The sequence below is a fragment of the Siphateles boraxobius genome, unplaced genomic scaffold, assembly GCF_051911475.1.
Source record: "Siphateles boraxobius isolate OS27281-9 unplaced genomic scaffold, OSU_SipBor_1 13, whole genome shotgun sequence".
Classification (NCBI taxonomy): domain Eukaryota; kingdom Metazoa; phylum Chordata; class Actinopteri; order Cypriniformes; family Leuciscidae; genus Siphateles; species Siphateles boraxobius.
In genome coordinates this window covers 2,560,054-2,585,219 of record NW_027508733.1, presented here as the reverse complement: position 1 = coordinate 2,585,219, position 25,166 = coordinate 2,560,054, and the positions used below count along the sequence as shown (strand labels likewise).

The 25,166-nt window shown below is 40.9% G+C and overlaps 2 protein-coding genes across 2 annotated transcripts; both read right to left on the bottom strand.

The window, feature by feature from the left end:
* Positions 1-597: 597 nt before the first annotated feature.
* Positions 598-14,373, bottom strand: timm44 (translocase of inner mitochondrial membrane 44 homolog (yeast)). Its single transcript, XM_077225971.1, has 13 exons — positions 14,292-14,373; positions 13,636-13,743; positions 13,387-13,557; positions 10,203-10,283; positions 9,705-9,854; positions 8,198-8,334; positions 7,563-7,648; positions 7,150-7,242; positions 5,876-6,000; positions 5,745-5,795; positions 4,056-4,145; positions 3,117-3,227; positions 598-1,438 (listed from the first exon to the last, which is right to left on the bottom strand). The coding sequence occupies exons 1-13, from the start codon at positions 14,319-14,321 to the stop codon at positions 1,319-1,321; spliced, it is 1,353 nt and encodes a 450-aa protein (XP_077082086.1). The 5' UTR covers positions 14,322-14,373; the 3' UTR covers positions 598-1,318.
* A 1,222-nt stretch (positions 14,374-15,595) lies between these two features.
* On the bottom strand, positions 15,596-24,646 carry ticam1 (TIR domain containing adaptor molecule 1). The gene is made up of 2 exons (XM_077225970.1): positions 24,412-24,646; positions 15,596-17,957 (listed from the first exon to the last, which is right to left on the bottom strand). Exon 2 carries the CDS (start codon positions 17,857-17,859, stop codon positions 16,159-16,161), a length of 1,701 nt encoding a protein of 566 aa, XP_077082085.1. The 5' UTR covers positions 17,860-17,957; positions 24,412-24,646; the 3' UTR covers positions 15,596-16,158.
* Between the last annotated feature and the right edge of the window lie 520 nt (positions 24,647-25,166).

Below are 25,166 nucleotides of genomic sequence, written 5' to 3'. Positions count from 1 at the left end.
TTAGTAATCTAGTTTTTGTAAGTAGCTATTTAGCTTCATTTCAGTTTGCTATTTTTTTGTAGGTAGCGTTATACACTTTAATTTCAGTTAGATAGTTGTTGTGTTGCTACACCATTTCAGTTAGTTCTTGTATATCTTTATTTCAGTTAGCTAGTTTTTGTATATAGCTATACCTTCATTTCAGTTAGCTAGTTTTTGTAAGTAGCTATATACCTTTATTTCAGTTAGCTAGTTTTTGTAGCTATACCTTTATTTCAGTTAGCTAGTTTTTTATTTAGCTATACCGTCATTTCAGTTAGCTAGTTTTTGTAAGTAGCTATATACCTTCATTTCAGGTAGCTAGTTTTTGTAAGTAGCTATAAACATTCATTTCAGTTAGCTAGTTTTTGTAAGTAGCTATAAACATTCATTTCAGTTAGCTAGTTTTTGTAAGTAGCTGTATACCTTCATTTCAGTTAGCTAGTTTTTGTAAGTAGCTATATTCCTTCATTTCAGTTAGCTAGTTTTTGTAAGTAGCTATAAACATTCATTTCAGTTAGCTAGTTAAGCTAGAAGCTATACACACGTGATTGAAATAAATCAACATTTCAGCACATCTTTCATGGTGAGTGGTGAAGCATGGAATAATTTTAATAATATACATTTCATGTTTTTGATCCAGATAATCAAGTTCTACATTAACCAGCAACTCCTTTATATATGATACTCGACATACTGTAATTTTTTAAAGACGATCTGCTATTTTAGCCCCACATGAGGCGGAAATTAATAAAAGACCATTTGATGGCTTAATAAATCCGTTGAACTCTTCCAAACTCTTCCGACTGAAAAGATACAGTCTGTAATTGATAAAACTACACAAACTGGCTATCAAGACCAAATCATTAATAAATATGTTGAACTGCTATCGGCGGCCACTGGGTTTCAAGTCGGTGGGGAGGTCTGGTTATCTTCAGATTCAATCCAATATAAATAAAGCACTTTTATTATAATTATTATTAAACATCGTTACTAATAGCTGTGTAGAATGGCACTTGATAACCATTCGACGTAATCTTCCAGAACAATTAGACAGACAGTACACACAAAAAACAAAAAACGAGTCTCTCAGTCTTTCAGACTGATGGGGTTCCGGTCCAATGGCGCGAGTCCAACCGTCGGCCATTTTGGCTCAAGCTCGAACAACCCTGCGGTTGAGTAAGGGTTCCTGAAAAGGCTCTGGAAGAAGCAGGAGGCGGAGTTATGTAAAACAAGTGGATGTGTGTGGCTCCGCCCCCTGGCTAAGTCCCGCCCCCTGAGTCCCCCTGTAGAACCGTCTTTACAGGATCTGCTCAGTACTGGATGCGGAGATGTCTAAGAGTCTCCAAGCAGCGTAGGGGTTCAACTCGTCCTGATCTCGACACAACGCCCAAACGTACATCATCCTCAAGACCTTATCCTGTGAAACAGGCAAACGCAAAGAATGGATGAACTTCATTAACCCTTTCCACGTACGATCACACCGCTCATCATATATCACAACTATTCAGTGTTTTCAACCACAGAATGTTTATTTTAAGTTTCAGACATTTAAATCCACATAAGTACAAGCAAAACAATGAATTTGAGTTAGTAGAATACACTTATGTCTATAGAAGCGGCAATAATAATCCTTTCCATTATAATTACACCACACGCTTAATTCATATCAGATACACATTATGTAAGTAACTTTTAAAAAAGTTTACTCTATTCTTCTCCCAATTCACTGGCAACTTACTTTCATGTATTTCGTGAGAAGTGGAGGAATTGACGTGTTGTAAATCCAACGGATACGATTCTCTGAACTGCGGCACAAACTAACATGGTGCCGCCCATCGTACAGCTCAACTAACGCGATCGTTATGAAGATGTGTAAACAACAAAACACATCAACTTCATGCAATAGCTAACAAATTTGTGAATATTTTGAATAAAAAAAGAGAACAATTACATAAGAGCGGATCATTATAGGGCTGCTCGATTATGGAAAAAATCATAATCACGATTATTTTGGTGAGTATTCAAATCACGATTACGTAACACGATTATTTCACATGACTTTGGGAACGTGTCGCATTTATTAAAAAGACACCTTTCAACAATTCTTAAAAAAAATCGAAATTTGAACATTTATTGTACTTTAACTATTAAAATAAATAATATAACAGATAATACTTCAATAAGTATTTTAATAATTCCCGCAGGTCCCCTGGTGGGAAGTTCCCCCGCAAACATTGATTCACTTCAGCATGTAGATTGTATGAGTAGCCTAAATGAATCCACACAGATTATAAAATCAAATCAATCATTTTAAAACTTTCTCCAAGACGCAATTTTACGAACCGCGTGAGTGTTCAGCGGCGCCGCATCTTCTCTCTCTCGGTCTCTCAGAATGTGTTGGACATGGCAAGCGTCGAAAACGCGAGAGTGTAGTTAGGAGTCGAAATCGGCACAATCGGGCCAGCATTGCATCATAACTAAAGTTGATCATTTTCACTTCTTTTATCAGTTTAAACACTCAAGCTGAGAGAGTTTATGGCTTCGGGAGGGGCGGATGTGCGCGTGTCATTCAGAGCACAAGACAAAATAAGAGTGTTCTTGCAAAACAGAACATCGTTTTTACTATATTGTACTAGTTTGGTGATCGTTGGGAGCCACAATCGAAATCGAAATTCAATTAATTGCAAAGCCCTAGTTAATTATTGATTCAGCACTATTGTGGCTGCGGTGTGTCACGTGACAAGTAATGACGCGTCACCATGGAAACAATAAAGTGACCCGTTCTAAATAACAGTCGCCTTGAAAAACTCACACTGCTAGAATATTGTAGACTTATGTGTGAAAGGGTTAAAGCCGTTGGAAATAAAAGAGCGTTTCTAATTTCCACGACTGCCTGAACTCAATGACTCGAGGGCAGCGGACTGCCATAATTAAAGACAAACTTCTAATGTAAAAACATCCCTAGTGTGCCGTTTCATTCGGCCCTTTAACAGATTTATACCCAGCAAACCGTACAGTCACAGAACCCAGAGTGAGATCATTGCAGGTGAATCATAACTTTCGAATGCGCTAATGTCTAGGACTCGCTTACTCACCGGGTCTCCCTCCACGACTTCACCCTTCACGTTACGGATGACCATAACCAGCTGAGCCTGGAAGGTGATGATGAGAACGGGACCTTGTTCCATCATCTTTCCCATCGCCAGCTTCAGAGAAAACAGAATGGGAGTTATTTTATACAGTGCTGAGAATAGGCGCGCTCAACTCCCAAACCGTTTATGGGTGCGAGTCATAAAAAATGATCAAATAAAGATGAAAAAAACACACTCTCTAGTTATATCTCATATTTATTAATACCATGTCCACAGTTATTTTATACAGACAAACCAAAAATGATTCAGACCAGATATAATTAGTTATTTTTTTTATTTTTTTTTACTAGCGGGTGCAGGACACTATAGTTAATTTATGTAAGTGATGAGAGGAAAATAAAGTAAAACTGTGACATATTATACCCAAACATTCTTCATACAGTGACTACCAGAAAAATTAATAAAAATAATTTGGGACCAAAAATGATTGGGACACTTTGAGCTGATCATGTTTTGCTGAAGTGTTTTTTCTTTAATTGCTAATGCACCTTTTTACAGCACAGACTGAACAACATGAAGCATTGCTTGGTCATTGGTTGAGCTGAACTGGTATTATCTAATTGTGTAGTTAAATTTAACAGCTGACAGATATTCAACATAATTCATGTGTGAGAGTCTTCACTGAAGGACGGACAAAACCAGTCAAATATCAACTGAGTTCTTGACATGTTTTATTACCATTTTTTAAACTATAGCGAATAAACTGTGATAATGTGAGAAATGTTGAATGTGTCTGAATACATTTTGGTTTGATTGTATGTCATACTGGAATCAGATGCTCTCTCGTCTGATTATACTGTGCTATATGCGTCCATCAGGACGCTCTGAGCCATTGAGATGCAGAAGACGGATATCATGTGTCTTTTTTCGTTCGGTACTCACATCAATGTTATCAATGTCCAGGATCTTGGAGTGAAACTGGAGGCCCATGGCTTTGGCTTGATGGATTGGGTGAGCCAGCTGACTGTATGTCTGAAACCAGAACCAGTGTTAGAAGTTAAGTTTAAAGGGATAGTTCACCTAAAAATGAAAATTAGCCCATGATTTACTCACCCTCAACTCATCCTAGGTGTATATGACATTCTTCTTTCAGATGAAAAAAATGTCCTGGCTCTTCCAAGCTTTATAATGGCAGTGAATCTCTGTTTCTGTTTTGAAGTCCATAAAAGTGCATCTCTCCATCATTAAAGTGCATCTGTCCATCATAAAAGTGCATCTCTCCATCATTAAAGTGCATCTCTCCATGATTAAAGTGCATCTCTCCATCATTAAAGTGCATCAGTCCATCATAAAAGTGCATCTCTCCATCATAAAAGTGCTCCACAGGCTCCGGGGGGTTAATAAAGGCCTTCTGAAGTGAAACGATGCATTTGTGTAAGAAAAATATCCATATTTAAAACTTTAAAAAGTAAATTAACTAGCTTTCGGCCAAACGAACATACGGATACCACTTAAGTCTAAGGGCAACTAATGCGAGTAATGCAACGCACTGCTGATATTTACGCTATCCAATGACGCTTTACGCTACTTCTGACGTCACAAGTTGTGCGTTTGCCGTAAGACTGTGTATGTTCGTTTGGCCGGAAGCTAGTTAATTTACTTTTTAAAGTTTTAAATATGGATATTTTTTACACAAACGCATCGCTTCGCTTCAGAAGGCCTTTATTAACCCCCAGAGCAGTGTGGAGCACTTTTATGATGGATAAATGCACTTTTATGATGGATAGATGCAGATTTATGATGGAGAGATGCCCTTTTATGATGGATAGATGCAGATTTATGATGGATAGATGCACTTTTATGATGGATAGATGCACTTTTATAATGGAGATGCACTTATGATGGAGTGATGCACTTTTATGAAGGAGAGATGCACTTTTATGATGGAGTGATGCACTTTTATGATGGAGACATGCACTTTTATGATGGAGACATGCACGTTTATTAAGGAGACATGCACTTTTATGATGGAGAGATGCACTTTTATGATGGAGAGATGCACTTTTATGATGGAGAGATGCACTTTTATGGACTTCAAAACAGAAACAGCCGTTCACTGCCATTATAAAGCTTGGAAGAGCCAGGACATTTTTTCGTCTGAAAGAAGAATGTCATATACACCTAGGATTAGAGATGCGCGGATGGGCTATTATTTCATCCGCAACCGCATCACAAAACTCATCATCCGTCCGCCATCCATCCGCACCAACGTTTTTGACCAATTTTCCCGCCCGCCATCCGCTGATACAAGGCGCTGCTGATAACAGCCGCGAGACTAGAAACCGGCCGCCACCCACCCGAATTGAATTTAAATATTTTTTTCGTCACGTCATCCGCCCGATCCAGTCCGCGGCTATAACCGCCAACCGCGCATCTCTACCTAGGATGACTTGAGGATGAGTAAATCATGGGGTAATTTTCATTTTTGGGTGAACTATCCAAATCACATTATCTTCAAATCACATTAACTATCCAAATCACATTATCTCACATTATCAAATGTTACACTATAAATTAACAGCCAAATCACGTCTAGAAAACAGCAGGGATGCATTATCCCGGGACACTCACAGCCTCGTAGCACCAGTCTTTCAGTACGTCCACTTCTCCCTGGATCATGGCCTACAAACAGAGCGAATGTTCAGTGTGAATGTTCTTTCCATGTTTTCAGAGCGATGTAGGCTGGGATTTTTGTCCCTCACCTCGAGGATGTTGGGAATGATGTCTCTCTCGCACAGCTTGAGGAAGGAATCCTTGTCGAAATTTGGATCCGCCTTCAGGATCTCAGTCAGAACCTCAGACATCTCGGTTTTGGAGAACAAACCGCCTGAGAAGAGCAGAGGATGGTTATGATGATGGAGATCTATCTATCTATCCATCCATTTATTTATCCATCCATTCTTCCATTTATCCATCTATTCATCCATCCATCCAACTGTCTGTCCATCCATCCAACTGTCTGTCCATCCATCCATCCATCCATCCATTTATTCATCCATCCTTCCATTTAACCATCCATTCATCTATCCATCCTTCCATTCATTTATTCATCCATCCATCCTTCCATTTATCCATCCATCCATCTATCCATCCTTTCATTTATTCATCCATCCATCTAACTGTCTGTCCATCCATTTATTCATCCATCCATCCATCCTTCCACTTATCCATCCATCCTTCTATCCAGCTATCCTTCCATTTATCCATCCATCCATCAATCTATCCTTCCATTTATCCATCCTTTCATTTATCCATCCATCCATCCATCCATCCTTCCATTTATCCATCCATCCATCCATCCATCCTTCCATTTATCCATCCATCCATCTATCCATCCATCCATCCTTTCATTTATCCATCCATCCTTCTATCCATCCATCCTTCCATTCATCCATTCATTTATCCATCCATTTATCCATCCTTTCATTTATCCATCCATTTATCCATCCATCCATCCATCCTTCCATTTATCCATCCATCCATCCATCCTTCCATTTATCCATCCATCCATCCTTCCATTTATCCATCCATCCATCCTTCCATTTATCCATCCATCCATCCATTTATTTATCCATCCATCCATCCATCCATCCATCCTTCCATTTATCCACCATCCTTCCATTTATCCATCCATCCTTCTATCCAACTATCCTTCCATTATCCATCCATCCATTTATCCATCCATCCATCTATCCTTCCATTTATCCATCCTTTCATTTATCCATCCATCCATCCATCCATCCTTCCATTTATCCATCCATCCATTTATTTATCCATCCTTCCATTTATCCATCCATCTATCCATACTTCCATTTATTCATCCATCTATCCTTCCATTTATCCATCCATCCATCCTTCTATCCATCCATCCTTCCATTTATCCATCCATCCATCTAAATGTCTGTCCATCTATCTATCTATCGTACGTCCATCCATCTATAGAAAAAAGTAAGCATAAATGCAGTGGTGTCTTTACCGATGATGTCAGTCATCTTGTCAGTGACGGCGCGTGACGCTCTGACGAAGGCGTTGTCACTCTCATCATACTTCATCTTCATCTCAAAGAACCCTGAGAGGAGGAAAGCACAGATTCGGCTCAATAACAGCACACACTGTCAGCACAACAACCCCACGCTAAAACAAGCATCTCACACCATGGTTAGAGCAATACGCAGCCTTTCCTCTGGAAAAGCATTCCATCATGAAGGGAGCAGGAGCCGACGGGTGCTCGTTACTGAGCCTCATTATCACTGCTCTTAACGAGGCTCTAATTGATGCAGTGAACTCTTCAATTACCAACTAACATCCAGAGCCGCTCCAGAACTGAAGTGAACATGCAGATCTCTGCGCCATCTATTGGTCAATCATGTGCACTGCAGATCAACTCACTGTTAAAAACCACATTGTTGTCCTTGAAGTCCTTCCACTGCTGATACCATTTAGAGTCCTTGTGAAGCACGACACCCATCGCCTCTCTTCAACAGAAAGAAAACATCTACGTTAAGATGATATTGAAGTATTGCTTCACTTCAGAGTTAAAATTTCCTGATAATTTACTCAACCCCACTCATTCAAGATATTCATGTCTTTCTTTCTTCAGTCGAAAAAAAATTAAGGTTTTTGAGGAAAACATTCCAGGATTTTTTGTGGTTAAAAAAAATATAAATGTTTATTTTTTTTAATAAAATGATCATTGGTTTGTCTAGATGCGACTCTTATTCCTCGGCTGGGATCGTGTCGAGACTTTGAAGCTGCACTGAAACTCACATTTGGACCTTCAAACTGTTGGACTCCATTGAAGTCACTATATGCAGAAAATCCTGGAACGTTTTCCTCAAAAACCTTCATTTCTTTTCTACTGAAGAAAGAAAGACATTAACAAAATGCTAAAAAAGTAATTTAAATTGTCTAGAATAATATACTTGATGTGTACAATGTTACACTTGACATTGAATTTTACGTTCATTTAATACACAACATGTATTCTTCTTAAAATAAACATCTCGACATCATATTAGACCTACTCGTTGGCCTCGAAGACTTTGTCTTCGGCGCCGGCTGTCTTGGATGAGAAATCGCTCCTCTTCCTCAGTCTGCTGGGCGGCCGGTACGAGCCGCTCTGTCCCAGCTCACCGATCTCTTTCTTCACGCTCTCCACACCCTGAACACAGCGAAGATCAAGAGGCGTAAGAGCTGAAACTATCCATACATTCATAAACAGGGTGTGTTTCATCCACTTTCACAACATAGAAACATCAGAAAACTCATTGCTTATGATATAAACAGCATTTCTTTGATTTGACAACTAGAGATGCACCGATATATCAGACAATAATCGTTATTTAAAGCTATTATTTTCGCCATCGGCCGGTTGTTTTTAAAGACAGCCGATGATCAGTGTCGATTATATCCTGTCAATCATTCTCGTGTTGAATTTAGGGCAAGTTAATTTGACAATGACGCTTTAACAGTTATTAAATATGTTAAAACGGGCTCAATTTGACCCGATGGATGACCCGTAGTTCAAGCCAGGGTTGCCAGATACGTGTTTTTTCTACATCAAACATTATCTGTAGCAAATAATGCTTGTGTTAATCCAATAATCCTAAAGAGCTTGTGCTCTGTTACTTCTGAAAAGAAAAAAAGTCTCAGCTTTCAAATTATGTACATTTCATCACGAAATTCAAACAATAAATGGCGTTTTGACGCTGTTAAATGTGATGTGACAGATCGCTGTAATGCCTCATTTCACGCATTTTCTTCCACTTTAATACAAGTCATATCTAGAAAAACATGAGTGAATATCAGAAGGTATGTTGAAAGATACAGAATAACGTATTGAAATCCGTATTATGTCTTATGTAATCGTACGATCTGTTTATCAGTCGCGGAAAGACGTCAATAAAACAGCTTGAGAACAATATCACTTAATGTTGCATTTACCTCAGGAAAGTTATCCAGTGTTCAGTTCGTTAGTTAGCTATAAAACACTAGAGAAGAGTTTATTTACTGTTAAATATATTATGTTTAAATAAATTTGCCATGAATAAGTGTTTATGAAAACTACCTGAGTTGCATATACAAACATTTCAGCTTTTATTTAGTGTAAATATTATATCTAGAAAGTAAATAGCAGTTGAATATCATATCTCTGTTGTTAATTAATAAATAAATGCTGCTCTGGACTTGCTGACAATGTTGATACATATCTGTCTATTTATTTATTAATATATAAGGTTCTTTTTATTATGAAAGTTTTTATTTGTACTAATCTACGGGTCTCGCAATTGCCCCATGGGGATAAATAAAGTTTTTGAAATGAAATGAAATGTAATCTCTAATATTATAGTGTATCAAATGAGAGGTTCCTTGTATAGTTTGCAGCATTATTAAGAAGAGATTTTTTTTCCCTTAAAATAAACCAAACTATTAGTATCGGCCGATATTATTCTGAATAATCGGTAACGGCGGAGAAATTTAGTATCGGTGCATCTCTATTGACAGAAACCCAAGACTCATGGCTGTAGGGACCTGTGAGATCGCCCGAAACGCTCCGGTCTTTCCCAGTTTTTCCCCGCCCTTAGACACCGTCTCTGCCGAATGTTTGGCTGTTTTAGCAGCCTCCTCCATGCCTTCCTTGATCTTCTTCCCGATGTCCGAGCGACCCACTTCTTCCAGACCCTGAGGAGAGACGCACACTATCAGAATGCAGAAATATATCCTGTTAATCGCTTGCTTCATAAATATGAACTACAGTAACCCAACATTCATCGCACGACTACAACACCGAGCCGTTATGCAAGTCGCTGCAGTTTAACCTGTTAAAAGTGTTCTCCACTCAAAATCAGAACAAAATGTCATCCTTTGCAGAACATCACAATAATGCAGCGTAAACACTCTGCAGAAATGTAACGTTCAGCACTTATGTAAATGAAAACATCCCGGATGAATGAATAAATATAAATGTCCTCTGAAATGAGACAAAGTGCATGGCAAGATGTGCTGGAAATGGCAGTAATTCCCACAGACCTCCTTCACTGTCTCTGATAGCGTCCCTAGAGTTTTCTTCAACACTTCAGAGGTTTTGGCCGTTTCAGACTCGATGGTTTTCTGGAAGACACCAGCAAAAAAACACAATTCAGCACAATTTCACAAGTGGACATTCAGCTGTTTTATTATCACGATGATCTTAATATTAGGGCTGTCAAAGTTAATGCATAATTGCGTCATTATCATAATTCACATCATGCAGTTAGATGATCTTAAGTCATTAAGGGGTTTCGATTGCAACTGTGTCTGTTTTATGTGGTTCTATGTATTTTTTTATGTCTAGGGATTTTTTTTTTTTTTTTTTGTGAAGCACAAGGGCAACTCGTGTTGCATTAAACTGCTCTAAATATGAATAAATGGAAAAATTACCTTAAAAGTCGATAATCAGCGATCAGATCATTTTAAGCCGCTAAACTGAATAAAATGCCTTTTGCGTTGCGTCATTTACATAATTCACGTCACGCAGTTTAAGCTGCTAAACTCCGGGAAAGTTTTCAGTACAACGATCCAGTAAGTGAATTTATTCAAACAATCAGCGCCAATATAAATAAAACCAGGCTGGTTCTCAGTTATGACTGAGAGATCTGTGACTCTCAGCCAGTTCTCGGTTAATTTCCTTTCCGGTGTGTGTTTAGCTTTATTACACGAGCTCTGTAATAGTTTCTGAAGAGCGCGAGTCCTCACGCGTGAAATATAGACTGACCCGAACATCGATGTATGGAAACCAGATAATAAGCAATCTTTTTTTTACTTTGGTTGTAAACTTATTTACTTTGCTAGTAAAGTTTTGATGGATGCAGATTGTAATCAAGGTAAAGCTGATTGCGGTGACGTAGGGTAGACATGTTTACAGTTGAGACATGCACAAGTTGTGATTTTTGTCAAGTGTCCTCTTTTATCGTGGGAAATTTGAACAACGGGCGCATCTCCGATCCGAAGATATCGGCAAAAGTTTTTTCTCTAAGATAAGACTTTCACTTCACCATGCACACTCCACAATGACTAGCTTATTATCCTTATGTGACTGTTAAACGTAACTGGTATCATCACAAATGTTATTCTGTGCCCTAAAAACTGGCATATTTCATGGTATTGTGTCATGCAAGGTCATTGCAAAATCTAGGGAAATGTGCGAGGTGGCCAGCGGGGTAAGTTGAGACACATGTGTATCTGTACCCGCGATAGAGTTCTATCAGGAAACACACTGTTTATTTGTTCAGTGTTATGATAACAGGTTAAACGTTGTAATTAGCCAGCATAGGACGCAAATGAAAATAAAATTTGATATTTGTGGTATTTAAACTGTGTATTATTAATGAATATATTAAATATATTGTTCCTGTTTTATATATTTTAACCAGTGCTAATTTAAATAAAATTAATGAATTTAAATGGATGAATTAACAAACATGTTGCCCAATTGTTTTTTTCTTTATTTGTCTTTATTGATTATATTTGCAATGAACGTTTAGTTACCGGCTTTACATCAATAAAAATGGTTGTCTCAACTGTACCATGGTACTGTTGAGACAAAGTTGAGACAAAAAGCACCTTATTTTTATGAGCTAATTGAGGAAAATATAAACTACTTATGGGTATTATTGGTTGATAATATCTTAGTCTACAAGCTAATGAAATGTCATGTGGAAATTCACTTTTTTTCAGTATCTATTTTTGTGTGAAAAATCAAAACGCAAAAAGAGTATCGCCTGTACTCAGTCTACCCTACAGGAGTCGTACAGTACGCACGCGCAAGTCCGTTATATTGATGCGCAAACAAACTGCGTATAGGATTAGTGTTGAATTTCCAAATTCGATACGATACCTTGAAAAAAATATATTCATTACCATTTTTGATAATATTGTATTGGGAAAAACTGCAAGATATACGCAATACAGAAAATGTTGTTATTATCTCATAATTGTTTGGTAATTAATTTCGGTAGCAATTAAACTTTTGTTGTCATATTACACACAGCGCAGGGGCGAGACTTTTGAATCATTTACAAAAAAAGACAAAGTATGTAAAGTGCGTTTTTCAGTAGCATTCAGGAAAGAAATACTACAGAAATTAAAGTGATCAAATGTAAAATAACACTAGATTATGAAAGCTGAAAAAATTAACTTGCAATTAAAGTTACAAAAGTTATTGGTAACACTTTATTTCGATAGTCCACTTTAGACATTCTACTAACTATAAGTAACTTTGCAACTACATGTCAACTAACTGTCATTCGAGTATTAGTAGACTGTCTGCTTCATATCTGCTAACACTTTATTTTGATGGTCCCCAATATTCTACTGACTATAAATAACTTTGCCAACTACAAGTCAACTTATTCTACTAACCCAAACACCTAACAAATAACCTAACAGTCTACTAATACTCTAATGAGAGTTAATTGACATGTAGTTGCAAAGTTACTTATAGTTAGTAGAATGTCTAAAGGGAACTATCGAAATAAAGTGGAACCAAGTTATTCAGTTAAGAGGCGTCGTTGTGCTCATGTGACCCGCGTCAGCCAATAGTGAGCCGGCATTCTGCCGTAGAACCAGGAAAGGCTGCAATTTGTTCTATGTGAACACAGTCTGAGATTGACATGAAAGAGAAGAAATTGTTGAATAAAGTTGTTATTTTGCGAACAAAAAGTATTCTTGTCGCTTCATAAGCTTAAGGTTGAACCTCTGGAGTCACATGGACTATTTTAACGATGTCTTTACTACCTTTCTGGGCCTTGAAAGTTGCAATGACGTTGCTGCCTATGTGGGGTCAGAAAGCTCAAAGGTATTACGGTTTTGGAACGACATGAGAGCGAGTAATTAATGACAGAAATTTCATTTTTTGATGAACTAACGCTTTAACATGACAGACAGCAGCAGGTTTATTATGTTGTGTGTGCATAAATGTATGAATTATATGGACTCCTTATATAATTTGGTTATTAAAGTGTCCTTTTTTGGAAAGACACCTACATTTGCCTTGGAAAAAAGCTTGCAGAAAATACAGTTTTGTGAAAATCACAACTTACTTTGCTGGATATAGCAAATTATGACAAAATAAATTTGTTAAAGCAGATAAATGGTTTGTGCTTAATTTCACAATACGCGTTTTAACATATTGACAGCCCTAGTTAACATGCAACATAAAAACACTCATACGCACATATTTCCTCCTGGCTTGCTTGAGGGCTTCAGATTCTTCTAGTTTTTTGGCCTCCTCACGAAACTTCTTGATGTTCTCCTTCATCTCATTGTTCTTGCCCAGTTCCTGCTTGAGATTGTCCAGAAACTCTCCCAGGAAGCCCTTCCGACCACCGCTGGACATAAACCTGGCCTGCACATCATCACACGCGTGAAAAACATGCAAAACCCCAAATCTCCCCCAAAAAACTCAATGACGCGCCACACTCACCTGTGCCGTACTGGCCGCCGCGCCACATATCCTATACGCGTGAGCTCTGTCATATAACGCTGCATACTGACGAGTGACTAACAATGCAGGACTTCTCCTGACACAAAGCTGAGCACAAAATCATATGTATAATGCATACATTGCGTAATAATAATACAGTCATTTCATAATTACGAAGGAAAAACATCAGATAAACATACTCAGGTGTGTTATCTAATACTAACTTCACACACAAACAAGAAATTATACATAATTTATTCATGTTTCATAAAAATCAGGTGGCACTCTATAGGATACCATGGTATTTCCATAGTACATTACTAAAATCCATGGTAATACATGGTATTTTATTGTTAAGGGGTATAAACACAATAATGAATACCTGCTTGGTGCTTTTTTGTGATTTACACATAAATAATGTCATTTTAGAAAGTTTTATTAGTTATGTTATAATATTTAATGTTCCATCAAGGCCAGAATCATGTTTCATCAGCATGACTAGTGAATAATTATACATTTCTACATTGAACACATGATAGTTCTAGAGAATCAAACGCGCGCTCGTGTTGCTTTAATAGCGAACAATACGCTAATCGTGACGATATTGATCGCGCCGTTGATAACCGCTTATTAAAAGGTTTAAATGAGAAACTCACCTGGTAACACTGACACAAGGAGGCCGCCATCTTGGAAGCGCTGCGAGTGACCCGTTTGGCTGCTGACCTTGCGACGTAATTCCGGGGGAGGAGCGACATCAGTAAGCAGCCAATCAACAGACGCCTGTAATCTGACGTCTCTCAAAGAATATATTTTAATTATTACATGTAATAGAATAACTGAAACTCCAATAGGTAAAATATGTTTTTCAGGAAAAAAAGAAAGAAATAAAAAAGTTAGATCCCTTTTTCTTGAAAATGTAATTTCTGTTTCTCCTGCAATCTCTTATTGGAGTAATTTATTTAAAAATTTTAATTGGAAAAAGATTTGGTCCTTACAACAGAAATTTTTTCTAACTAATAAAGTAAAAGAAGTGTCCTTTAAAATAATAAATAAATTCTACCCTGTTAAATATTTTATGATTAAATATAAAAGTAATATTGACACAAGATGCTCATTTTGCAAAGTTCACACAGAAACTGTTTATCATTTATTTTGGTCATGTTTCTATACTAAACAACTATGGAAAAATATTGAACTATTTATTAAAGATAATATCCTGCAAGATATAACAGTAACCTTTAAAGACATTATCTTTGGCTACTTTGAGTCTGACCCCAATAAAAAAAGCCTGCTTTGTTATTAATTTATTTTATTGGTAAATTCTACATTCATAAATGTAAATTCACCAATAACAAGCCAATTTTTATTGTTTTTTGAAAGAATTTAAAATATACCTTAACACTATTTCATCCTCAGTAAATAAGAAAGCTATTAAAACTATTTCAAATTGTAATGTCTTTAATTTGTGTACACTAATTGATATATAAGATGTCTTACCCACATGATTTTTTTTCCCTTCTTCATTCCTCCATAGTTTTATTTGTCTTAGCTATGCACTGATAGTTTGTATGTTCAGATGACATTCTACATATTATTGTATTTTGTATTGTCATTTTTGTAATTCTGATTCAAAATTGTATAGCATGTTTGTCATCTCTGAATTGTTTGCAAGCATAATAATAAAAATAATAAAAAATACATGTAATATAATATGTGTGTGTATGTATGTATATATATTTTTTTGCATTGATTTATTGTAGTAAATTAATCTAATATGACCTAATATATGATTGCAATGTAATGCCTCAAATAGTAAAGTTAAACTAATTTTAACTTCTCATTTGTATTTGTACATAGTCTTTATTAAGAAATTTGGAAACAAGCCCTCAGGCACAGAGATACAGAATAATTCATCATAGTTTGTCATGAGAAAACATAATTGTAAATAATACAACAGTCATATGGTATTAATGATTTTATTTATTTTATTGAATCACCTCTTTACCACACAGTAACACTATAGACATTTTGTTTTTCAGTTCATTTCAATAGTCATATGGACTTAATGATTTTATTTATTTTATTGAAACACCTCTTTACCACAGAGTAACACTATAGACATTTTGTTTTCAGTTCAGTTCAGTTTTTTTTGGATCAACTTTAAAGTTTTAAAAGTAAATCTTGACTGTGATTAACAACATGCAAATTGTAAAAGCTTAGATTCAAATAATAATTAAAAAACAATAAACTAGAACCATAAACCAGCATGGTACATACCAATAGCCTTAATTATGAATCAATACAATTACATTTGTATTACTTTTGCAAACTTCAACAACAGGCCTTCTCCAAACCCCGCCCCCAAAAACATATCAGCCAACCGGATGTGAGCATGCAAGCCGACCGACAGGCAGAGAGCGTTCTGATTGGCTAAAGCAAGAATTCCGTCACAGAGATATATAAGATTTCTCACATGCACTTAAGTGGAATGAAAATCTCTTTAAAATGCAGCAGCTTTAAAAGTCACTCATCAGCTGAGTTTTTAACATGCTCAAAATTCATAGTCGAGTTATTTCCGATCATAACGTTCTGCGCGTTCTCAATGTGGATGCATGACGATGGCGGCTGCCAAGAGACATGTTGCTGATACATTGCTCCATTAAACGGAGTTGGTGCAGATTGTGCATAAAACGTGTTATTTTGCCGCATTTCGCTTTCTAGTTTCAGTCGTGCAAATTTTTCAGTCTCTCCTTGTAGTTCCGCATTTCTGTCGTTCTCCTCTTTCAGTCTCTTTTGTTCCCTTTGTAGTTTCTTCTTACGCTGTTCGATTAGCCAAAGCTTCCTTTGATTGTCCACTTTGTCTGGTGTGATGGCCCACGAGGCTTTGCGTTCAAACATCCTGTTGCTTTCGTCGAGTGGGCACTTCGTCCGAAGCACCAACGGTAAACTGTCGCGCGACAAACTGTTCTCGCGAGGTAGCAGCGGAATAACAGAGTTCAATTTGTGATGATTTTCCAGCGAATTCATTATCGCTGAATCGGCGGTGGTTGCGCTGAGGTTGGATTTGAGGAAGTTCTGCGTGAGAAGCAGCAGCGTAAATGCAGAGTTCTTGATGGCGTCTTCAATGCATCCTAACGTCGACCTTCCCGGTTGGGCGAAGTCTTCAGAAGTCGCGCCAGGCGCAGAGATTATGAGTTCGAGTCTGTCTCGTAGTCTTCGCGCCTCATCCGCGTCTTCATCTCCGTGGAGGATCACAAAGGCGTAAAATGTTTCTTCTATGTCGCTTTCGCTCGCTTCAGAAGAGCAAAAACTGTTAGCTTGAATTGGTGGTTTGCGATCGTTAGCGTTAGCATGGTTTGGTCCTGATGAAAATCCAATATTTGGGTTTTGGGATGTCACAAGTTGGGAGCTACCGGTTTGGTCTAGACACTGTGTTGAGTTTGTCGCATGATTGACTTCTGCTGTCTGTAGTTGGTTGTTCATGTGAATATTCGTAGTTGGTCGTCGTAGTTGGTCTTGATTGGTTGTACTTTCGCTATTTGTTGGCGTGCGCAAACTCAACGGCTTATTGGCCATATTGGATTCTGAAGCAGTTGGCGAGCTAATTTCGAGAGTATACGAACTGCAGCCCGAGCTTAATTGCGGAGTCAACAAATGGCCACCGTTTCGCTTAGATACTTCTGGGGACATCAGTTGGTAAGTAGTAAGTTCGGTGTCGGATTTATCGATAGCATCAGGACCGCAGACTTGCTTAACTTCCTCCTCGATGTCTAGAGAACTCAAACCAGCCGTTCTGTTTGACACAAGAGCTGCGCGGTACGCTTGATCTCGTAGCGTCTCGTTGCACAATCTCTCCTTCACCAAAATAGCGAAAATTCTTGCGATATCCAGTAATGTTTTGGCATCTGTTGCCTTAAAACCGGCAATATGACCGCTGTTCAAACGTTCTCCGTGCATTTTGAACATTTCAGCCAAGTAGTTTCCAATGCTGCTGTCGGCGTTAGCTGTTAGCTTAGCATGCGCATCGCTGTACCGCTTCAGCAGAATTAAGCACATGGCATACACCAGCTCCTCGGGCTGTTTGTGGCCGTTCTCGGGCCGCTCGCGACCCATTTTGAAGGTCAGGCTGAACCATCGCTCCTGCCCAGCTTGGGAGAGGACCTCAAACGCCTTGGCAAGATTCGCAAATCCTCGATCCATAAGCTGTTCTCCATCTTTTGCCATTGTTTACACAAGAATAGGTGATCATATGCACTCATATGACATGTTCAAGTCATTTCATTCAATTTGAAGTCACTTAGGCGAGCATGAGCTTCTGAATGCTGAAAGACAAAGTAAAAGTTGTGTTGATTATGAGTCTATTTGAATATTTCAATTTCAATATTTCATAGACTATCAACATATTTACACTTTCAAGCTGTATCTTTAATGCACCAAAAGGATAATTAATTAATGATGTACAATACAATAAAATAAAATATTAAAAGCTCGTTTACACCAACAACAATAAATTTAAAGATAACTATATTAGCGTCTGTCCCTTTAAAACCTCGAGCTCGTTATAGCAGGATTGATTCTGATTGGCGATCAAAGTTCCCTTTCGAACGGTCACTTCGTATTGCGTAGCTATACGCAGTGGGGAAACTCCTTTTCCTCGATTTACTGAAGCCTTTATGTAAAGCGCATTTGCAGCTGCACAGCTAGAACATGAGCGTCTGGCTCGCTCATAGGCTGCGCTGCGGCAACTGCACATCCAATGGCGCGGGCGCCTCTGACGTACGACCAATGAGAACACTCTGCGTCATACACGTCAGAGCCCGCCAAGGGGGCGTGACCTCAGTCTATAATAGCCCCCGAATTCGCCATTATAGATTTTACTCCTTCAGCGACAAACTTCACGTCTCTGACCATTTATTGAGCCTTCGCCGTCGAACAAGCCTTCAGCCTGAGCCAGCTACAGTTCAGCAGACGACACATTTCACCGTGTTTCTCCTGACGCCGTCTCTCCTGTGGCTATCCGGCGATATCCTTTTCATTGCTCATTGTATTTTGTGTATTATTTGTACGAGCGTTGTTCAAATGCCTCATGTTAAGACCTGCGCCACGTGCGGATGCAAGCTGCACGAGGCGGACGAACACGCTAGCTGCATTCCATGCCTGGGACTTCACCACGCGGAGAATGCACTGTCTGCCGGCGGATGTGCGGCCTGCGAGAGCATGCCTATCTCCGTGCTGCGAACTCGGCTAGCCCTCTCCCGTGACGGCGACGCCGCCTCTCCCGCGCTTCCTTTTCCGGCCCTACTTCAGCCAAGGAAGAAGAAGCGCCGCAGCCAACGGCAGCCGGAGAACATGGATGTTAGTGAACGCACGCCGGCCTCGTCCCCGCGTGCCTCACTCTCTCCAACCCGTTCATCTCCGGTCCTGTTCGAGGGAGATCAGCGCCCCCCCCACGTGGCGGGCCTTGTCTCCTTCGGCGGGCCTAGCGAGCACGACGACAGCCTGTCTATCGCTGCGTCTGAGGAAGAATGGCCGGGCTCTTTCGACCCCGTCATGGCTTCCCAGCCGACGCCCAACGCCTCAGCTACCAGGACTAACTCCGACGCGGAAATGCTTCGGATCCTGACGCAGGCCGTAGCGGACCTCGAGCTCGAGTGGGCCGCGCCCGCTGAACCCCCTCGAAGTCGTCTGGATGGCTGGTTTCTGCCAGGGCACCAACAGGCCCCTCGTCACAAGCCAGCGCCATTTTTTCCTGAGGTACACGAGGAGCTTACCAAGGCCTGGCGCACTCCTTATTCTACACGAGGCCCCGCAGTTTTCGCGACGCTCTCCTCCGTGGACGGAGCAGCGGAAAAAGGCTATGAGTCGTTGCCGCCCCTCGAAGAGGCGTTGGCCGCTCATCTCTGCCCGAACACAGCTGCTAGCTGGCGAACTAGAGCTGTGCATCCCAACAAGCCGTGCCGTAGCACTTCAGCCCTCGCCGGACGCGCGTATTCCGCCTCCGGTCAGGCTGCATCGGCCCTGCACACGATGGCCGTGCTGCAGGTTTACCAGGCCAAACTCCTCCGGTCTATGGACGAGGCTGGCCCGGACCCTGAGGCTTTTCGGGACCTTCGGAGCGCCACAGACCTGGCCCTGAGAGCTACTAAGGCCACAGCGCAGGCTATCGGGAGGAATATGGCGAGTTTGGTCGTGCTCGAGCGCCACCTCTGGCTTACCCTCACTGACATTAAGGACGTGGAGAGAACAAAGTTCCTCGACGCCCCAGTATCCAGCACCGGCCTCTTCGGCCCGGCAGTGAAGGGGTTCTCAGAAAGATACACCGAGGCACAGAAAGCGTCCCAGGCCATGCGTCACTTCCAAGCTTCCAAGGGCCAAGCTTATCAATACACCGTTCTGCCGTTCGGTCTATCGTTAGCACCCCGTACATTCACGAAGTGTGTGGATGCAGCGCTTTCTCCTCTGAGACATCAGGGAGTGCGTGTGTTAAATTATCTCGACGACTGGCTGGTGCTGGCACAGTCGAGAACCGAGCTATTAGCTCACAGGGATTTGATTCTCAGCCATCTAAAATGCCTGGGTTTCACAATCAATGTTTCAAAAAGCAAACTAACCCCCAGCCAGAGTGTGATCTTTCTGGGTACAGTTTTAGACTCGAGAGCGATGACAGCGCGACTCACACCAGAGCGCGCGCTCTCAGTGCGAGCGCTTACAGGCACTTTCAGAGCGCGCGAGCACGCGCCACTGAAGAAATTTCAGAAACTGCTTGGTCTCATGGCAGCAGCATCGCCAGTACTCCGCTTGGGATTACTGCGCATGCGCCCGCTGCAGCATTGGCTGAAACGACGTGTGCCAACTCACGCATGGCAGTCAGGCAACTTGCGCGTTATGGTAAATCACGGTTGTTTAAGAACCCTGATTCCCTGGCGAGCGCAGAACTGGTACCACGAGGGGGTGACAATGGGAACAATTTCCAGAAGGAAAATGGTTCTTACAGATGCGTCCAACCTGGGTTGGGGAGCGCTGCACGAGGGCATGCCTGCATCCGGCCTCTGGTCGAGCACGGAGCAGAGCTTACATATCAACTGTCTGGAGATGAAAGCAGTTGGATTGGCCCTGAAAGCATTTCTGTCGAACCTCAGGGGTCACCACGTTTTAGTCCGCACAGACAATATATCAGTGGTGGCCTACATAAATCGCCAGGGGGGCATCAGGTCAGGAAACCTGCATGCGATGGCGAGAGACCTCCTCTTATGGGCACAAACCAACCTGAGCTCTCTGAGAGCAGCGCATATACCGGGCATCCAGAATGTGGGCGCGGATATGCTTTCACGGGGCAACACTCCCCTCGGCGAGTGGTCCCTGAACCCACAGACGGTCAGTCTGATATGGAAGGTGTTTGGCGAGGCCGAAGTCGACCTGTTCGCCTCGAGAATCAACACCCACTGCAAATTGTTCTTCTTGAAGGACAGGGACGCGCTGGCCCATGTCTGGCCCAACCGTCCCCTTTATGCCTTTCCCCCCGTCTCGATGATTCCACAAGTCATCAAACGGGTCAGAGAGAGCGGGTGCCCAGTCCTTCTGGTGGCCCCTCTCTGGAAAACCAGACCGTGGTTCCCGGAACTGGTTCAGTTATCGGACACAATCCCATGGCCTGTCCCACTGAGGAAAGACCTCCTCACACAGGCGAACGGGACATTGTGGGACGATTTATGGGCCCTCCATGTGTGGCCCCTCAACGGGTACCCAAAGACCTTCCTGAGAAGGTCTTAAGCACTATATCTGAAGCCAGGGCCCCGTCGACTCGGCGCCTTTACGCTTCGAAATGGTCAGGTTTTTCCAGCTGGTGCTCGAAAAATCAGGCTGACCCAGAGTCATGTGAGATATCTGTAGTTCTCTCATTCTTACAGGAGCTGCTGGATGCGGGTCGCTCCCCGTCCACGCTCAAAGTGTATGTGGCAGCCATAGCAGCACATCATGTTCTGGTGGCTGGCCAGTCACTAGGAAGAAACGACCTGGTCGTCAGATTCCTTAAAGGTGCTAGGAGAATGAACCCCTCCAGACCTCCATCTGTGCCATCTTGGGACCTCTCCACGGTCCTGGGGGCTCTGAAAGGTCCACCTTTCGAACCGCTCCAATCGGTTGATCTAAAACCCCTCTCGCTGAAGACCGCTCTCCTTATGGCTTTGGCATCTATCAAGCGAGTGGGAGATCTGCAGGCACTCTCTGTGAGCCCTGCATGTTTGGAGTGGGGTCCAGATGACTCCAGAGTCGTCCTCAAGCCCAGACATGGTTACGTTCCTAAAGTGCTCTCAACACCGTTCAGAGCACAGGTGGTGACGTTATCAGCCCTCCCTCCTTCTGCAGAGGATGGAGAGGTTAATCTTCTCTGCCCTGTCAGAGCGCTGAGAATCTATCTGGAGCGTTCTGCGTCTTTTAGACAATCAGAACAGCTTTTTGTCTGCTTTGGTGGTAGATCCAAGGGGGATCCAGTCACTAAGCAAAGACTGTCTAGATGGATAGTGGATGCTATTTCTATGGCTTATACCGCAGCGGGTCAAGTTTGCCCTATAGGCGTCAAGGCCCATTCAACCAGAGGTATGGCCTCGTCATGGGCTTGGTCATCTGGCATTCCCATTAGTGATATTTGTGATGCGGCCGGCTGGTCCTCGCCTTCCACATTTATGAGTTTTTATAATATGGAAGTGCCTTCCCTGCAGGCGAAGGTGCTTTCGGTATGATTAAGACCCGTTGGTGGCCGGTCTTGTCATATATTACTGTGCACAATCACATTCACATATATACATGAAACCCGCTGCTGGCCGGTTGTAGTTCATACATAAACCCGCTGTGGCTGGTTATATTTATATATATATAAACCCGCTTTTGGCCGGTTATATGACATATATAAAACCCGCTTTGGCCGGTTATATGACATATATAAATTCCATACATATATAAAACCCGCTTCGGCCGGTTATATTCCATAACAGATATCAACCCGCTTTAGCTGGTTAAGATTTCATATATAAACCCACTTGACTGGGTATATGTTCGTATACTAATAACCCCGACAGAGTCTGGGTTCATTGGTGTAGTATATTGGGTATTTCTACTGATGTATACTACTGAGACCTGACGGTGTCTGGTCTATTTTTACATAAATTATGCGGTTATGGCTTGTTCTGTACGCTCAGGGGTCCTGAGTTGCAGTGACAGCCAGTTACTCAGTGCGGCGTTTTGCATGGCGTCCCCACTGCGTATAGCTACGCAATACGAAGTGACCGTTCGAAAGGGAACTACTCGGTTACTCACGTAACCTCAGTTCCCTGAGTTAGGGAACGAGTATTGCGTAGCCAGCCGCACTATGGTAACATGGCAAGTTGTCGCTTCAGTCGTTAAACCTGCTATAATGGCGAATTCGGGGGCTATTATAGACTGAGGTCACGCCCCCTTGGCGGGCTCTGACGTGTATGACGCAGAGTGTTCTCATTGGTCGTACGTCAGAGGCGCCCGCGAGCAGAGAGCTTGCATCCGCACGTGGCGCAGGTCTTAACATGAGGCATTTGAACAACGCTCGTACAAATAATACACAAAATACAATGAGCAATGAAAAGGATATCGCCGGATAGCCACAGGAGAGACGGCGTCAGGAGAAACACGGTGAAACTGTAGCTGGCTCAGGCTGAAGGCTTGTTCGACGGCGAAGGCTCAATAAATGGTCAGAGACGTGAAGTTTGTCGCTGAAGGAGTAAAATCTATAATGGCGAATTCGGGGGCTATTATAGACTGAGGTCACGCCCCCTTGGCGGGCTCTGACGTGTATGACGCAGAGTGTTCTCATTGGTCGTACGTCAGAGGCGCCCGCGCCATTGGATGTGCAATTGCCTCAGCGCAGCCTATGAGCGAGCCAGACGCTCATGTTCTAGCTGTGCAGCTGCAAATGCGCTTTACATAAAGGCTTCAGTAAATCGAGGAAAAGGAGTTTCCCCACTGCGTATAGCTACGCAATACTCGTTCCCTAACTCAGGGAACTGAGGTTACGTGAGTAACCGAGTAGTTTTTTATCATTCATTAGCTGGATAAAATCGTTATGAAAGTGATTCCAACGATATTATTTCTCTGTGTTATAGCTGTGGTGTGTGGACTCTGCTATTCTTTAATACTAAGAATGAATGATGTTTAGAACTATGTCTTTCGTTATCTTTAGTTTTTGTCCTTGGTATGAATGGTCTTCAAAATAACCCGTATGTTTAATGACTCATCGAGTCTCAAATGGCTATTAGTCGTGACGTGTACAAAATAATAAACTCATATGAAATAATTAAATAAATAAATTATTTATTTATTAAATAATTCATAAATAAATACTACATACCCAGGAAACAGCAGAGTTTCAGAACTTTAGCAAACGAATTCTCTCGAACTTATAAACAAATGTCCATTAACGTCCAGCAAAGTTATCTGGTCTTAAATAATGTTATCATAATTTTAGTACAAGACATTAAATATATTGTTCAGGGAACATTATTATTACCTGAAACGTTTTAGGTGGACGATCCGTTTTAAATGTTACTACTGTAGGCTACTTTAAAGTAATGTTTGAAACATTTAATGTAACCTTAACGTTAGCATTACCACTAAAATGTAAAACTGAACGCTCACAGAAAATTTAGAAATGACGTTTTTTCTGAACACTAACGTTCTTTAAACATTTTTGTTAGCTGTGTGATTCATATTATAAATATTATAATGAAACACAAACACCGTGTGACTTACCTTTGTAATAGTTCTGCATTAATTCAGAAGTCAACAAAACATTCACTTTCGCAGAAGAAACAGCGAATGTGTTGAAATTGATATAAAACACAAAGACGCTTATTTCCCTGTTGTTTTGATCTAAAGCATTATGTAACTGATGTTTTTAAGACTGAAAGTTTTTCTTTTCCCTTTCTCGTGCAATGCGGAAGAAGGTAAACACCGTGTGGACTTTGTAGAGCATCACTAGTATTAGGTGACCAAAAGATGGCAGTAAAAGAATACTGGGAAAATGTACACTCATGGTCTTGAATAAAACACCTGTTGATCTAGTCTAATGAACATACTTATACCTTATTTAGCATACATTTTAAAATATGTATGACTCATAGATTATAAATGTCCCTTTTATTTGAGTTTAAGAAGAGGCTTTTATTTTTATTTGTTCTTGTATGAAGAATTGTATTGTATTTCTATGTATTTTGTATGTATTAAGTACTGATTGTGTATTGATGTAAATTGATTTTTATCATTTTACCTGTAAATTCATAAACGAATCAGCAATTAAATGTTAATTATACGTTAATTATAAATATGAAATATCTTAAGTATGCTCTTATTATATAATAGGCTACCAAATTGCGCGAGATTACAGCAGAGCCAAGCATGAGGGATAACGAGAGCAGGGTTTCGCGCGCTGAGCCTACGCGCGAAAGTGACGTACAGCCCAACCAATCAGTGAAATGATCAGAACTCCTCTCCACCAATCAGGAGCG